At 46.2% G+C, this 16,605-nt stretch overlaps 1 protein-coding gene across 1 annotated transcript in view; it reads right to left on the bottom strand.

Moving 5' to 3' along the window:
* GREP1 (glycine rich extracellular protein 1) overlaps positions 1 to 16,605 on the bottom strand; it is a 96,668-nt gene that overhangs the window by 62,974 nt on the left and 17,089 nt on the right. Inside the window, exons 4-11 of the mRNA XM_078653218.1 lie at positions 15,874 to 15,927; positions 14,787 to 14,834; positions 8,420 to 8,464; positions 5,318 to 5,350; positions 5,119 to 5,163; positions 1,675 to 1,707; positions 1,492 to 1,539; positions 35 to 160 (exon numbers count right to left, since the gene is read on the bottom strand). Coding sequence (XP_078509344.1) covers positions 35 to 160; positions 1,492 to 1,539; positions 1,675 to 1,707; positions 5,119 to 5,163; positions 5,318 to 5,350; positions 8,420 to 8,464; positions 14,787 to 14,834; positions 15,874 to 15,927 — 432 coding nt within the window. The remainder of the gene's footprint in view (positions 1 to 34; positions 161 to 1,491; positions 1,540 to 1,674; positions 1,708 to 5,118; positions 5,164 to 5,317; positions 5,351 to 8,419; positions 8,465 to 14,786; positions 14,835 to 15,873; positions 15,928 to 16,605) is intronic.

Here is a 16,605-nt window from a genome sequence, read left to right as displayed (position 1 = left end):
GAAAGTCAAGCTGCCTCATTACTCTTGATCTTACCTTGCTGAGCTCCAGCTCCAGGGTAGGCTCTGGCGTTGGGGTAGGCTCCGGCACCAAGGTATGCCCCAGCGCCAGGGTAGGCTCCAGGTGCCTGGTAAGCTCCAACGCCTGCTCCATTGGGATAACCTGTTGGAAGTTAATTTAATTTTAAATCTTGACAAGTTTGAGCCTGGCCACCCCGAGACTGAGTGGAAGAACCATCACCCAGGGGTGCAGGGCCCACTGTGTTGCATGTCTCTAGGCTGTAATGATCACATTCACAAATACCTCAAAAGATCAACATTGCTCCATTCTTGTCTTTCTCACAGTGGCGACCTCCCAGAAGCATATTTACGCAAGGCATATGGCTCACTGAGAAGTAGTAAGTTCTTTAAATGGGCAGGTACTGTCAGGTACTGAGTACCTGCGCTTCTTTAATGTTAAAGGCACAGAACCTGCACTTTTAACAGAAATGCAATACTTAAAATGGGAGAAGACCAGCACTTCTTAGCAGCATACAGATACTCTGGGATAATGAGTACCTGAACTTCTACATTCGAATATCGAGTATGAAGCCTGCTAGGTAACATAGACCAGTTGATTAAGCATCACCTGCGGAAATCGGTCTATTTAATCTGCTACTTACATCTTGGCGGTACTGAATGATGCTTTTAACATTCAGAGGTTCCATAACAGAGTCCCAGGGATTGAGTAATTAAAACAGATATGCCCAGATGTACTATTCTTTAAAGTAAGGCAACGCTGCACCAGAGTTCTGGTGTTACCTTGCGTCAAGAGGAGTGTGCCATATCTACTAAGGTATGGTACATTTCTCTCTCCCCCAGCGCTGATGCACTTTTGACTGCCCGGCGCCAACACACACACCCTTCCGCCATAGTGCAAGGGTCTCTGTGTTTTCTGAAGCCTACATTTTGTCCTGGAACGGGCCAATTCTAGTACAAAAACTATACTTTAAGGCATTTCCTCACTTTGTGTATGTGTGCTGTACAAAGTAGTACGTATGCAGAGTTAGAAAAGAGAGGTAATATTACAATATTTCTCCTCATTACGCTTGCCTCGAGGAGGTATAAAGATTTGACACGAATTCCTGTCTATGAATGTTTGTAGCTAGAGATTTGTGTCAAATCCCATGGGTGGTTGCATAGGGAACGCCCATGGAATGCCCCTTGGCACAAATCAATGCAAAGCAGTGCATAGCACAACTTTGCATTACTTTGGGACACTATGCAACGCAAATCCTGATTTGCACTGGATGGCAAACTCCACCCTAAGTCAAAGCGTTAGTACATCTGGGTCCGGTTATTTAAACTTTAAATATTTCGCTGTATTTCTAGACCCTACTCCATTCCCGCCCGCCCCCAGCTTTGAACCGGAAGCAGGGAAAATACAGCTGGAGTGCTGGAGACATACACATATGGGGCACTTAGAGGGAACGAATCATCCTGTCATTGCCTTACCTGCTTTCTGGTTCCCGGGGTTAGGGTATTGACTCTGCCGACCCAGAGCTGCAAACCAATCAAAAACAACAGACCTTCAGAATTGTACTGTGATTTGTTGCCCAGGAAACATTTTACGGAATGTTTGACTGATAACTCTCGTTTAAAGTGGTGACAGAGTGAGGAGAGTACGAATTTACTCACCTGCCCCATAGTTCGGCTGCACTCCTCCATATCCTTCAAAGAGAGAAAGAAAAATATTTGAGCCATGTGAGTGGTGGCGTGAAATACCACAGGTTTCTTAGGGTGCTTCCAGAGACTTTTTAAATCAATAGCTAGGAAACTGCACCACCTCGTGGCTATATAGTGCAACAACATGCCTGGAACCATATATGTTAACCCTATCAGTGCTGCCGTCGGCTGTTGGACGTCGCGAGCACTACCTGGCTGGTGCTGCGAACGTTCAACGGCTGACGCAGCCCCACCCACTCTTCAGAACACCTGCACTGCGCCAAAATAATGGCCGCAGTAAACGGGTTAACAGCAAAGCACCAACCATCCTTTGTTCATCTTGTTTGGTGTGAGTAAATAAAGGAGGAAAACAAGCAAAATGCCCTCCCTCGAGTGATTGTGTAATTGTAGGAGTATAGGCAAATCAATCCTTATTAGTGAAATTGGGAAACTACAGGAGAAATAAATCAATGCCTCCATTATAATGAGTGATGCCACAAGAAGACGATGGTCACTTAGGGTGGAGATCTTCAAACTGCCCCTCCCCCCGCCCCTAACGGGGCAAGATTTGGTGCCAAGTGGGTGTCAGACTGTGGCACAAAACATCTTGGGGCGTAGGAGGCGGATAAAGCCTCTAAAATCCACACCATCTCATATCTAATACACGGTCACATTTTTAGGTCTCGCCTGAGCAAGCGCATGCGCGACAGAGATATTTAGTGAGTGGGCTTTAAAAAGCCGACCAAAGCTTTTTGGGTGGCAAAGAGCGCGTGGTTGCGCACTGTCACGAGCAGAGGCGCCATCTGGCTTTCCACTCGCTCTCCAAAGCACGCTTTTTTTTTAACTTTCAGTGCTTGCTTTCTTTACTTGCCCTCTCATGTCTTTGTTCTGTCCCCTCGTTTAACTCCTTCTGTTCCCTTGCGCTTACTGCCCTCCTGTCTGTTCACGTATCTGCCTCGCTTTTTCTCTCTCTTCACCCTCCCGCTTCTCTCTCTGTCCCTCCTTTGTCTTCCTCTACTTACTTATCTCTTCCTCTTCCCTCACATTTCTTTCTCTGACTCAGTTCTCACTCTCGCGCACTCCTCTTTCTTTCAGTTGCGCCCTTTTGCCTATTCGGTTCCCTTTTCCTTCCACTTCTCTTTTCTCCCTCTCACTTCCCCTCTCTCCCTCAGCCCCCCCCCCCGCAGCACTCGTTTTACTCCCCCTGCCCTTCCCCTTCATTATTTCACTCCCTCCATTCACAGCATGAAAAGTTTAATGGGGTGATCTCAGACCTGCGTAAGTTGGGATACCGGTTCCTATTTACAATATATTCCGTGAATTGTTGTTAATCTTTTCTCAGAGGATTAAACACGTCTCGTTTCTGCTGTGAGGATTCAGCTTGTGGTTCGCTGCACACTAGGGATTTATCAGCATTGAGTAGGTTCTGATGCCGATTGGCTGAATTGCAGAGATTTACTGGATTTGGGGGATTTTCAGATGATGATTGGCTGTCTTCACAGGTTTAAAAATGGCTTGACTTGTAATAGTGAGATCAGACTGTTTGTGTGGCTAGGCTTATGTCATGATTGGCTGACTTTAATTGGGATTTGGCATGTTGACTGGCAGTCTGCATAGCTTTGCATACTAATTGTGCTGCTGTGTTCAGCACCAGGTTCAAGATCAGATTTGTTTTGCGATTATCAAAGCTTGCTTATTCTGCTCTTAGCAATGAAGAGGACATTTATGTGATGTATGTATGTGTGTATATATATATATATATATATATTATATATATATATATATATATATATATATATATATATATTTATTTTTTTTAGGTAGTGTACATAATTGTTGTCTGACATTGGTAATTACCACCCCAACATAACATATTTAGGTTCAAAATGACTCATTTTCAAAAAAAGAGGAAACAAGCATTGGCAATAGGTCTCGCCTTTGGAACATTATAAATATTTAGTTATGCAGTACAATAACCTTGGTGCAACAACATTAACTGTTGCATGGCTAAAAGCGTATAAGGTCCCAAATGCGAGACCTATTGGCTATGCCAATGCTTGTTTACCCTTTATGGGCAAGAGGTTCTATCTACCAAGGGGCATGTTGGCAATTTGTTTACCTGCACTTTTAAATATAAGAATTGGACATAAAAGCAATGTTCCATTTGTTAAATATGTCAGAGCTGTCTCATGGCAGTTCTAGCGAAATATCTTCTGCCAGCTCTTGCATTTTAGCCATCAGCGCACTGCATTTTGAGGCTTGTACTTTCAAATTTAACACTGTACTGAATGCTGACGGGCTGAAAAATCCCAGTTTGCAAAGTGCTTTTTGCTAACAAGCCAGGACAGGTCACGTGTCACACTTGACAACAAGTGAGAGAATGTGACAACATTAAAGGCTGAAATTAACTCCAGCTTTTGTCAAAATCTCTTTTAAAGCCCCTTGAAAGTTTTGGCTGATTTGATTACAATTGTTTTACATTTTAAACGTAAGATTTACTTGAAGCAAGAAGAATAACAAAAGATAGCGTCTGAAAAATTCTCAATTGAAATGTTTGGCATGCTTTATTTTACCTTTCATATATCTATTGTGAGAAGTTGAAAAACACTGCTGCAAATCAAATGTATTTAATATAAAATGTGCTCTCAAGCACCATAATGCTTTTTTTGCTTGCAGTATGTACCGTTTTATAGAGGAGAGTCTGGTGGCTTTGTTTTACGCAAGGGGTGGGAGATGGCCTGACAGTAAAAAAAACTGAAGAGCATTCATTGCCTTAGGGGAATGTGTAACAAGAACTATTGGAAAATAGCAACAGCAACTCCTAGTGGTAAATAAAAGTAACTGCAAAATGATAAGAGCACTGATCCCTAGTGGTGTAGATGTAAGTATATGCAACTACAGAAGGAAGTAAGCAGAGACCTTGTACTGTTCAGTGCAGTGCTTAATTTGTGCCAGCGGTTTCCGGTGCTCAGCACCAGCACTTAATGGTCAACACCAGTGCGTGTGACTGTCTGCCACAAGATGGCAATATCTGTCTACTTTAGAGATGACCAAATCAAGAGGTAATTATTCTTTAAATATACATTAAAATGACTGTTACTTGCCGCCAAAGCCATTCTTATAGCTTTGGAGGTCTGAAATAGCCTGAATTGCCACATTTGTAGGGGTGTGATAGAAGTTGGTTTGGTAATATTATTGGCAGCGATGCAGGGGCAATGTGTGGTGCAAGCTGCAGTGGCCTCCTTAAGAGTGCCCCAGCACTTATTTTCTTGCAGATTAAGCACTGAGTCAGTACGAGTAATAGCTGATGGAATTTTGGAGGGGGACCTAGTAGTGACTGGGCACACTTTCTAGTCATGGTTCCCTTTTGCAGGATAGTCCTGGTAGCTCACACATTTAAATCCTGCATGCACTCACCAACTTTCTGCTTCCTAGCCTGAGGGTAGCTGCCTTGGCCCAAAGCTGCAATTCAATAAAAAAAAAAAACAATATTATAACTGATTGTATGTTATGTATTGATTTATTAGCAAAGTGCAAAATAACTCTAAGGATGAGACTCTTTCTCTCGAAGAGCTGAGCCCTGGGCTGCAGGGTGAAGGTAAGAAAGCGAACTGACCTGCTCCGTAGTTTGGTTGAGGTCTCCCATAACCTGCAGAAAGAAGGAAGAGAGATTGGGGGAACAGGTTGAGAGAGTTCGGGAGGACCCAGAGACAGTCAGAAAGCGGGGATGGACAGCTGAGGGATTGAGGTACAGTGAAGGGAAGAAGGCTGTTGAAGTTTACCCATCTGAGAAAAGATGAAAACCAAGGCAGCGGTGGGCAAAAGTGACATGCAGAGCAGAAAAAATATTGCTAAACGATCTCTACATCTATCGTGGAGTCTTGTGTGGGTGTGATATTTTGACTTCTTGGGTATAAGAGACAATGATAAGGGGAGGTATAAAAGGGGTAGGTTGAGGGTGGGCATTTTCATTCAGCAGATTGACAAGAAACCAGTCATTCTGCTACATTAGGGAATGGAAACTGTTGTCCTCTTCCACCAGCAATGCATTTTCCTCAGAGTCCCATTGATAAGCACCACCATCACCCTCAGCATCCCACTCAACAAGCCCCTTAATGTAAAGCAACCCTGTTACACTAGGGATGAGATATACATGCATAGATATGCCAGCCGCCAGGATACCAGCACCATTATATACTAGTCCTTAATGTAAACAGCACCAGATATACATGCAAGGATATACTAGCCACCTCATATGCCAGGACCATGATATACCAACTCCCTGATATACCACCCTTTGGTATGTCAGTCCCCTGATACACCAGACCCAAGGCATACCAGCACTGATATACCAGGTCCTTTGTGTCAGTCCACTGATACACCTAACCCATGACACACCAGCACTGATATACCACTCTTTGGTGTGCCCGTCCCCTGATATACCAGACCCATGACACACCAGCACTGATATACCACTCTTTGGTATGCCAGTCCCCTGATATACCAGACCCATGACATACCAGCACTGATATACCACCCTTTTTATGTCAGTCCCCTGATACAGCAGAGCTATGGCACACCAGCACTGATATACCAGGTCCTTTATGTCAGTCCACTGATACACCTGACCCATGGCATACCAGCACTGAACTACCAGGTCTTTTATGACAGTCCACTGATACACCAGACCCATGACCCACCAGCACTGATATACCACCCTTTGGTATGTCAACCCCCTGATACACCAGAGCTATGGCACACCAGCACTCATATACCAGGTCCTTTATGTCAGTCCACTGATACACCCAACCCATGACACACCAGCACTGAAATACCAGGTCCTTTTTGTCAGTCCACTGATACATCAGACCTATGACATACACGCACTGATATACTAGACCCATGACACACCAGCACTGATAAACCACCCTTTGGTATGTCAGTCCTCTGATACACCAGAGCTATGGCACACCAGCACTGATATACCAGGTACTTTATGTCAGTCCATTGATACACCTAACCCATGACACACCAGCACTGATATACCACTCTTTGGTATGCCAGTCCCCTGATATACCAGACCCATGACATACCAGCACTGATATACCACCCTTTTTATGTCAGTCCCCTGATATACCAGACCCATGACATACCAGCACTGATATACCACCCTTTTTATGTCAGTCCCCTGATATACCAGACCCATGACCCACCAGCACTGATATACCAGGTCCTTTATGTCAGTCCACTGATACACCTGACCCATTGCATTCCAGCACTGAACTACCAGGTCCTTTATGACAGTCCACTGATACACCAGACCTATAACACACAAGCACTGATATACCAGACCCATGACCCACCAGCACTGATATACCACCCTTTGGTATGTCAGTCCCCTGATACACCAGAGCTATGGCACACCAGCACTGATATACCAGGTCCTTTAAGTCAGTCCACTGATACACCTAACCCATGACACACCAGCACTGAAATACCAGGTCCTTTATGTCAGTCCACTGATACATCAGACCTATGACATACACGCACTGATATACCAGACCCATGACACACCAGCACTGATAAACCACCCTTTGGTATGTCAGTCCTCTGATACACCAGAGCTATGGCACACCAGCACTGATATACCAGGTCCTTTATGTCAGTCAACTGATACACCTAACCCATGACACACCAGCACTGAAATACCAGGTCCTTTATGTCAGTCCACTGATACATCAGACCTATAACATACACGCACTGATATACCAGACCCATGACACACCAGCACTGATAAACCACCCTTTGGTATGTCAGTCCCTTGATATAGCAGACCCATGACACACCAGCACTGATTTACCACCCTGTGGTATGTCAGTCCCCTGATACAGCAGAGCTATGGCACACCAGCACTGATATACCAGGTCCTTTATGTCATTCCACTGATACACCTAACCCATGGCATACCAGCACTGATATACCAGGTCCTTAATGTCAGTCCACTGATACACCAGACCCATGACATACATGCACTGATATACCAGCCCCATGACACACCAGCACTGATAAACCACCCTTTGGTATGTCAGTTCCTTGATATAGCAGACCCATGACACACCAGCACTGATATACCACCCTTTGGTATGTCAGTCCCCTGATACACCAGACCTATGACACACCAGCAGTGATATACCAAGTCCCTAATGTCAGTCCACTGATACACCTAACCCATGGCACACCAGCACTGATAGCCCATGTCCCTAATGTCAGTCCACTGATACACCAGACCTATGGCACACAAGCACTGATGTACCAGACCCATGACACACCAGCACTGATATACCACCCTTTGGTATGTCAGTCCCCTGATACACCAGAGCTATGGCACACCAGCACTGATATACCAGGTCCTTAATGTCAGTCCACTGATACACAAGACCCATGACACATCAGTACTGATACACCAGACCCATGATACTCCACCCCTTGTATGTCAGTCCCTTGATATAGCAGACGCATGGCACACCAGCACTGATATACCAGGTCCTTGATGTACCAACCGCCTGATATAACAACCCCCCAATATACCACCGCCTGATACACCGGGCGCATAATACGCCAGCCTAGCCTGTTAAAACACCAGTTCCTCACAACGGCCATCTTTTAGACAGGCCTGAGACCCAACACAGTGCAGGGCCTGGTGGCTCACCCTCCTCACCTGGTTTGTTCGGCTTTCCCCCACGTCCATAAAGGTTCTGTGCACCTGCAGGAGAGAGGGAAAGAGAGAAGTGGTCACAGGCCATCAGCCCCCTCCTTCAACTCATAGTACCCAGTATCCCATCTAGTAGAATTAGATGAAGCTCATAGTTGCCAACAATTGAAAAAAAATTCCCGGGACACTTTGCAGCCCAGGCTGCTGCAGATAGAAAGTTCTTGTTTGCGTACCTGTGTGTAATAAAGAGGAACAGTTTCTAGAACAATATTACCCGGGACAGTCTCCAGCCTGCCCCTGCAAAAACGGGACATTGGCAACTATGGAAACACAATCCCAGCTTTTCATCTTTGAGCGACTGCGCCGAGATTGTTGCTGTAGAAATTCAGGGGCATATTAGCAAGAACATCATTAAAATTATCGCTGTTTTACCGGTAGGAAACTGCCTCTAAACGGCGATAATTGCCTTGCTAATATGCGTTATAGAATTCCAAGTGAAGCCCAGGTTAGATGTGCGGGCCATCTAACCTGGGCTTCTATTGGAATTCTATAACGCTTATTAGCAACCACTTTATCGCAGTTTTAGCTGCAGTTTCCTGCCGCTAAAATGGCGATAATTTTAACGAGGTTCCTGCTAATATGCCCCTCAGTTTCTTGCATTTTGAGTCTCTCAGAGCATGCACCGAAGTACTTTTTAGGGCTCGGCCTACGTCACCACTGCGTCAGCAGTGGGGCGGAGCTCCGAGCCGTATTGTTAAGGGGCTCAGAATCGTGCAGTAAAAATTCCTCAGTGCGCGAGATTTTTCAGTAGTTTGTTTTGCCATCTGCATGGTAATTGGTCCTCGCGGTGACGTGTTTCTAGTAGCCTTCACGCAATAGGCCATATGGATTTTCGCTTCGGCACTTCCGCCATATTCTGTGTGGTTATGCGCACGGCAGTGCCATAAATTATCAATTAGAGCTGTCAGGGTGCTGCGGTAATAGAATCCAGATGGTCGGGGCGCGTTCACCAGTGTGCCGTGAGTTTTGCGGGCGCGCGTTCGTCTGCATCCTTTCATGTGTAAGTGTTGGCCTTTCGCCAGATGCCGGCTCGCAGAGCCCTCTGACATCGCCTCTCCCCGCCTGCTCCTCACTGCTGCCCCCACCACTGGAAACGACAGGCTGGGAGCTCACAGAATCCTCTGACATCGCCTCTCCCAGCCTGCTCGTCCTTTCAGCCTCCACCGCTGGAATTCATATTAAAAGCATGCTTTGATATACATAGATATGCTCACACATCAATGACCATTATTGTGAAGAGGCGTACTTAATAGACCCATTTCACTCCTCGATTGGAGACGACAGTATATGTGGGCCACTGGTGCCCATGGTCCTTATATAATCACGAGCAATACTGCACTGTAGATACCAAATACATCATAACAGTGTATAGGAATTGGTTTGATTTATGGTGGATGAACCGTCCAGCCAGCAGAGCCTCACTAGGTGGTGGCCATCTTGCACCTAGTGATAAGATGCCCCCAACCCCCCCTCCTTCAATGACATCCTTAATGACATCACTAATGACAAATCAAGTGACATCCTTGATGATATCAATGATGGCATCATCCGGAGAATGTGAGTGCAGAGTTCAGAGTGCAGAGTGCAGAGTTCAGAGTGCGGAGTGCAGATTGTGAGTGCAGATTGAGAGTGCGGAGTGCAGATTGTGAGTACAGAGTGCAGATTGAGAATGCAGAGTGCAGATTGTGAGTGCAGATTGAGAGTGTGGAGTGCAGAGTGAGAGTGCAGAGTGCAGATTGAAAGTGCAGAATCAGAGTGCAGAGTGCAGATTCTGAGTGCAGAATGTGAGTGTAGAGTGCAGATTCTGAGTGCAGTTTCTGAGTGCAGTTTGTGAGTGCAGAGTGCAGATTCAGAGTGCAGTTTCAGAGTGTAGAGTGTGAGTGCAGAGTGCAGATTGTGAGTGCAGTTTGTGAGTGCAGAGTGCAGATTCAGAGTGCAGAATATGAGTACAGAGTGCAGTTTCTGAGGGCAGAGTGTGAGTGCAGAGTGTAGATTCAGAGTGCAAAGTGTGAGTGCAGAGTGAAGAGTGTGAGTTCAGAGTGCAGAGTTCAGAGTGCAGAGTGCAGTTTCAGAGGGAAGAGTGCAGATTGTGAGTGCAGAGTGCAGATTGTGAGTGCAGAGTGCAGATTCTGAGTGCAGATTGTGAGTGCAGAGTGCAGATTCAGAGTGCAGAGTGTGAGTACAGAGTGCAGTTTCTGAGGGCAGAGTGTGAGTGCAGAGTGCAGATTCAGAGTGCAGAATGTGAGTGCAGAGTGCAGAGTGTGAGTGCAGAGTGCAGAGTGGGAGTGCAGAGTGCAGAGTTCAGAGTGCAGAGTGCAGATTCAATTCTGAGTGCAGATTGTGAGTGCAGAGTGCAGATTCAGAGTGCAGAGTGTGAATACAGAGTGCAGTTTCTGAGGGCAGAGTGTGAGTGCAGAGTGCAGAATCAGTGTGCAGAGTGTGAGTGCAGAGTGCAGAGTGTGAGTGCAGGGTGCAGAGTGCAGAGTTCAGAGTGCAGAGTGCAGATTCAATTCTGAGTGCAGATTGTGAGTGCAGATTGTGAGTGCAGATTGTGAGTGCAGATTCAGAGTGCAGAGTGTGAGTACAGAGTGCAATTTCTGAGGGCAGAGTGTGAGTGCAGAGTGCAGATTCAGAGTGCAGAGTGTGAGTGCAGAGTGCAGAGTGCAGAGTGTGAGTGCAGAGTGTGAGTGCAGAGTGCAGAGTGCAGAGTTCAGAGTGCAGAGTGCAGATTCAGAGGGAAGAGTGCAGAGTGCAGATTCAGAGGGAAGAGTGCAGATTGTGAGTGCAGAGTGCAGATTGTGAGTGCAGAGTGCAGATTGTGAGTGCAGATTGTGAGTGCAGATTGTGAGTGCAGAGTGCAGATTCTGAGTGCAGTTTCTGAGTGCAGTTTGTGAGTGCAGAGTGCAGATTCAAAGTGCAGATTCAGAGTGCAGATTCAGAGTGGAGAGTTACAGTGAGTGCAGAGTGAGTACAGAGACAGTGAGTGCAGAGTGACAGTGAGTGCAGAGTGAGTGCGAGAGTGACAGTCAGTGCAAAGTAAATGCAGAGTTACAGTGAGTGCAAAGTGAGTGTAGAGTGACAGTGAGTGCACAGTGAGTGCACATTGACAGTGAGTGCAGTGACAGTAAGTGCAGAGTGAGTGCAGAGTGACAGTGAGTGCAGAATGAGTGCAGAGTTACAGTGAGTGCAGAGTGAGTGTGTGCATAGTGAGTGTGTGCAGAGTGAGTGTGAGAGCAACAGTGAGTGTAGAGTGAGTGCGAGAATGACAGTGAGTGCAAAGTGAGTGCAGAGTGACAGTGAGTGTGAGAGTGACAGAGAGTGCAGAGTGCGTGTAGAGTGTGACAGTGAGTGCAGAGTGAGTGCAGAGTGACAGTGAGTGCAGAGTGAGTGCAGAGTGACAGTGAGTGTAGAGTGAGTGCAGAGTGACAGTGAGTGCAGAATGAGTGCAGAGTTACAGTGAGTGCAGAGTTAGTGTGTGCATAGTGAGTGTGTGCAGAGTGAGTGTGAGAGCAACAGTGAGTGTAGAGTGAGTGCGAGAATGACAGTGAGTGCAAAGTGAGTGCAGAGTGACAGTGAGTGTGAGAGTGACAGAGAGTGCAGAGTGCGTGTAGAGTGACAGTGAGTGCAGAGTGAGTGCAGAGTGACAGTGAGTGCAGAGTGAGTGCAGAGTGACAGTGCATGCAAAGTGAGTGCAGAGTGAGTGTGTGCATAGTGAGTGTGTGCAGAGTGAGTGTGAGAGCAACAGTGAGTGCAGAGTGAGTGCGAGAATGACAGTGAGTGCAAAGTGAGTGCAGAATGACAGTGAGTGCAGAATAACAGTGAGTGCAGAGTGACAGTGAGTGCAGAGTGAGTGCAAGTGACAGTGAGTGCAGAGTGAGTGCCGAGTGACAGTGAATGCAGAGTGAGTGCAGAGTGACAGTGAGTGCAGTGTGAGTGCAGAGTGACAGTGAGTGCAGACTGAGTGCCACACACACCAACAGCTGACAGTGCACCAGCCACTCTTTCAATTGGCACAATCATCAACAGCTGTCAGTGCACCCTTTCACCAACCACACGCATTACCATCCAGCTCTGTACGCTTGACAGCTACACTCACTAACAGCTCTTACTGCACGCTACCTCCAGTTATACACACCTCAAGCCACCACTACGCGCTTCCACCAAACACACACACCAACAGCCATCACTGCACAATTCCTACAGGCACACACATCCACCACACACCAATTGATAACGCATCCACCAATTAATATTGTACCTATCGCACTATGCTGCACTTTACCTTTTAATGATATTGCGTTAAAGTGCAGCATGCCACCATTGATAACATTCCAATCCAACACACATATCTCCAACACAAACCACATGTTTCCACTCCAAAACACATGCCTAAAACACATTGCCATTTACAATGCCATTATCTCTAACTCAAACAAACCCGAGCCCTAATGCATTCCTAATGCTTGTTTGGGATGGTGGTAGCGTTGTAGAAGGGAAGGGCAGAAGGTCAATTCTGATTCTTCTTCTTCTTCAGTGGCCCACACTCAGAGTCTGTGCAGGAGGGACGGATGTCCGGTCTGATCCAGAGCCCACTTCAGTGGTGGATTGGGAACTAGAAGGAGAATTGCAAAATGTGTTCATACAGCCTCATATGAGTATACCGAGTGGATCTGACTGTCTCTAAGAATATTTTTAGGAGGGGGTGGAATTTTGTGTCAGCATGAACATTGCCTGCTTTCCTCAGGATATTTGATGATGCCTCCGCCCATCCCCTCGCAAAAGCAATGGATATGCCTATATAGTGCAAACCTAGCAAGGAAGCAACAGAGACCTACACATTATGTGCAATCTACAAGATTGTATACATCAAGTGGGGATTACACAAATGCATGTTTACACACATTACATGTCACATTTTGTTTTCTAGGCATCAGGAAATTAAGTGATTTGTCCAGAATAGCCTGATGTTTAGTCAAGCACTGAGTCTGGGATTCAAACCTCAAGCTCCAATGACGGCAACACTAGCTGCTAGCCAATCCTCTCTTTATACACCAAACAGCGACTTTCCTTGTGTCACGTGGTGAGTACAGCCATGGTCCACTCAAGGACAGACACACATTCAGTTCCTGTCCTTCTCCCAAGAGTCTAAGAGCCCATTCTTAGGAAAGGTAGAGTGTGCCACACAGTTCTTATACTCCAAGAGGCTTCAGAATCAGTCCCAGGAGAAAAAGAAATCCATTGTTGCAATCACTCTCTCTAGTTTGCAAGGAGACTCCCTATTTTGGGCCTAAAGCATGTTAAGAGATTTCAAACGTGTTCATTGCCACTCCCCCAACTAAAAGCCCAGATTGTAAAGGAAGTTAAAGAGAGGGGGTGTGATCACAGACCTTTACATCTAAACTCCTACTTTTAATATTTGGGAGGATTGATGGCATGGGCTGGACCTGGGGTTCATTGTGGGAAGGATACAAGTCAGATCATGGGACATCTCCTGCTCGAGGGTTTATACTCAGAGTCCATTCCAGAAGGCCAAGGAAACCCGATCTTCTGCACCTTCATCCATGAGTACCTGAATCCATTCCATCTAGATTCAAAATCCAGGCCCTGAACGTCTCAATTTCTCAGTTCATTCCAGAGTGCAAAACATGTAAAAGAAAGACTATCTGAGGCTGATGGACATAAAATTATCTGAGGCTAATGCACCGAAGACGAAGACATGAAGGAAGGACCCTTCATTGGTTGTTTGGATAGAAGCCTTGGAGATTTTCTAGAGGGCAGTGTATACTCCTCCCACCCCTTTATAGACGTAGCCCCCTCTGTCTACTACATGACTCGAGGTCAAAAGGACAAACATCTTCAAATCTTGAACTTTATTTTTTTTTTATTACTTTTTTCAGGTGCAAATGTTTATTGTTTCTGTTCAAGCAAACCAGAACTACAATTCCCAGAATGCACAAAGGTGGCAAGCAAAAGAGTAGTTTGGAAATAAGGTGTCTTTTTGACACAGGTCTATATGGTAACCCCAACAGAGTCACTGATGAAAGAGAAGGGAGTTGTGGGGGATTTGAAGATGCATCCATCTAAAATAAAATTAGGGTAGTCTTCTTAAACTTGGGGATTGGAGTGAAATATCCATATCAGTCGCCTGTCAATGAAGGACTGTGTTCTCCTGAAGTGTGGAACGTCGTTGTTCGCACCATAGAGGCCATAGTACCTTTTGGGGTCTATAGTGTGTTTGAGAGGGAAGCTTATCAAGGCATCACTCGGGTACCAATTTTAGACCCAGATCATCCTCTCCAGCCTACTGACTCACCTTGTCCGAGTTGCCGTCCTTGACCTGCTCCGCTGTCAGGATACTTCCCTGAAAAAATAGAAAAATTAGTGTCATACTGGTCCGCCCTGTATTCTTCCCCTCCTCGCAAGTCAAGAACACAGAGACCGCCCCATAGGGGAGGAGCTGGGGGTGGGGAGCGCATTTGATCACTCTTTATCTTCCTTCCCTCTTTTTCTCTTTTCATACAAAAAATAAAATATGTGAACCAGAAAACTGATATAAGCTTTGGAAAGGCGCCATCTTGATGAGTTAGAAAGATTGCATTGTGGGTAATCCAATACAACTCTTTGGCAGGGCTTCTCTTGCAGTGCAGGGTTTCTTGCAAGGAGGAGGCCATTTGCTTCCTGATCAGACTGCCAGCCCAAAGCCTTTTCATTTCAAAATCTTCCAGTCTCTCAGAATGCAAGGCTGATAGGAAAATCTCCACGATAGGCCAGTGAGGCTCTAGGGGAAAGCGACATAAATTCAAAATGGTGCCTAAGACATGGCTCAGGTTAAAAGCTGTCCTTTCCTAAGCAAAGTCACCCGTCTAGTGTTCAGTGTCTTCTAGTGTTCCTATCAAGGCCGGACAAGCCTTAGCGGGAACCTGGTGTGTCCCGGGTTGGCCGACAGGGTGGTGGCTGGTTTTGGGCCCCTGGGGGGCCATTTTTGTTACCCGGGGCCACAATATCAGCCCCGTGTAACAAAATTGACCGACACTGGCCCTAGCAAACTGCTTGGCCACACTCCCCCTCTGGGGGGGGGCAGCCAAGCAGCTTGTCAGGTCCGGTTTTGGTTCCCAGTCCGGCCCTGGTTCCTATTGAGTATTCAGGCGAGCCTTGGAGGTTTCCTGTTTTCCCACTGAAGGACGTCCTTGTATGTATCCATCCTATCCTTGGTGACTTCCTGATTTTCATTCATATGTATCTTCTCCTATGCCCAGCGACTTCCTACTTTCTATTGTATGTCTCCACACCCAACCTTGGGGACTATCTGCTTTCTCATTGGCTGCTCCTCACCTTGACCCTAGCAGCTTTACTACTTTCCAATTGGATGGCACCCTCTTTGTCTCCGTGAGCTCTATTACCTGGCTTAGGTCCACCTCCATATCCACCTTGGGCACCCAGTGGTAGGCTGGCTCCTGGGAGAGGGGAGAAAGAGTATGAGACACTGTAGTAATGGGTACCAATTCATTCCTTAACATTACAGCTTTATGCATTGTATTCATTATTCAGAGTATACATGTGTTTGGAGGGTCCTTACTCCAACGCTAAAGAATGAGACCTGCCAGTCATGTTGCCACCATTCTACTGAGGCAACTCTTGTTAGCCCCTATGCTTTTAACCATTAGATCTACGCAGACAAAGACGGTCTGGTACCAGCTCTCTCTTCTAAAGAAAGTCGAACCGTTTCTTCCAGAAAGTGACTTGTGACGTGCTGTTCAAGCCCTTGTACTCACACATCCAGGTGATGGTAATGCACTGCTTCATGATCGCCCTGACTCGACACTCATATCTCTTATCTCTTATGAGAATCCTACATGCTGCAGCACATCTCATCCTGGGCCTGAATAAATAAGATCTCATCACCCCCATCCTGATAGGGCCCCATCGGTTCCCCTTACCAGCCCTAATTATTATCAAAACCAACGGTATCATATACAAAACCATCACGACCTGCACCATTGCTTATCTTGCAGATAAGCTCACCATCTCTGAAGTGTAAAAAGGAAAAAACAAGATGGCAGGCCTTTTCCATCTAAGCATCCAGGATCTGGCACAACTTTCCCATATGCATCAGGATCGCCCAATGCTGCTCC

This window comes from Lissotriton helveticus, chromosome 7 (assembly GCF_964261635.1).
Source record: "Lissotriton helveticus chromosome 7, aLisHel1.1, whole genome shotgun sequence".
NCBI classification, from domain to species: domain Eukaryota; kingdom Metazoa; phylum Chordata; class Amphibia; order Caudata; family Salamandridae; genus Lissotriton; species Lissotriton helveticus.
Note: the sequence above shows the minus strand (reverse complement) of the source record. Positions and strands in the feature narration are given on the sequence as shown.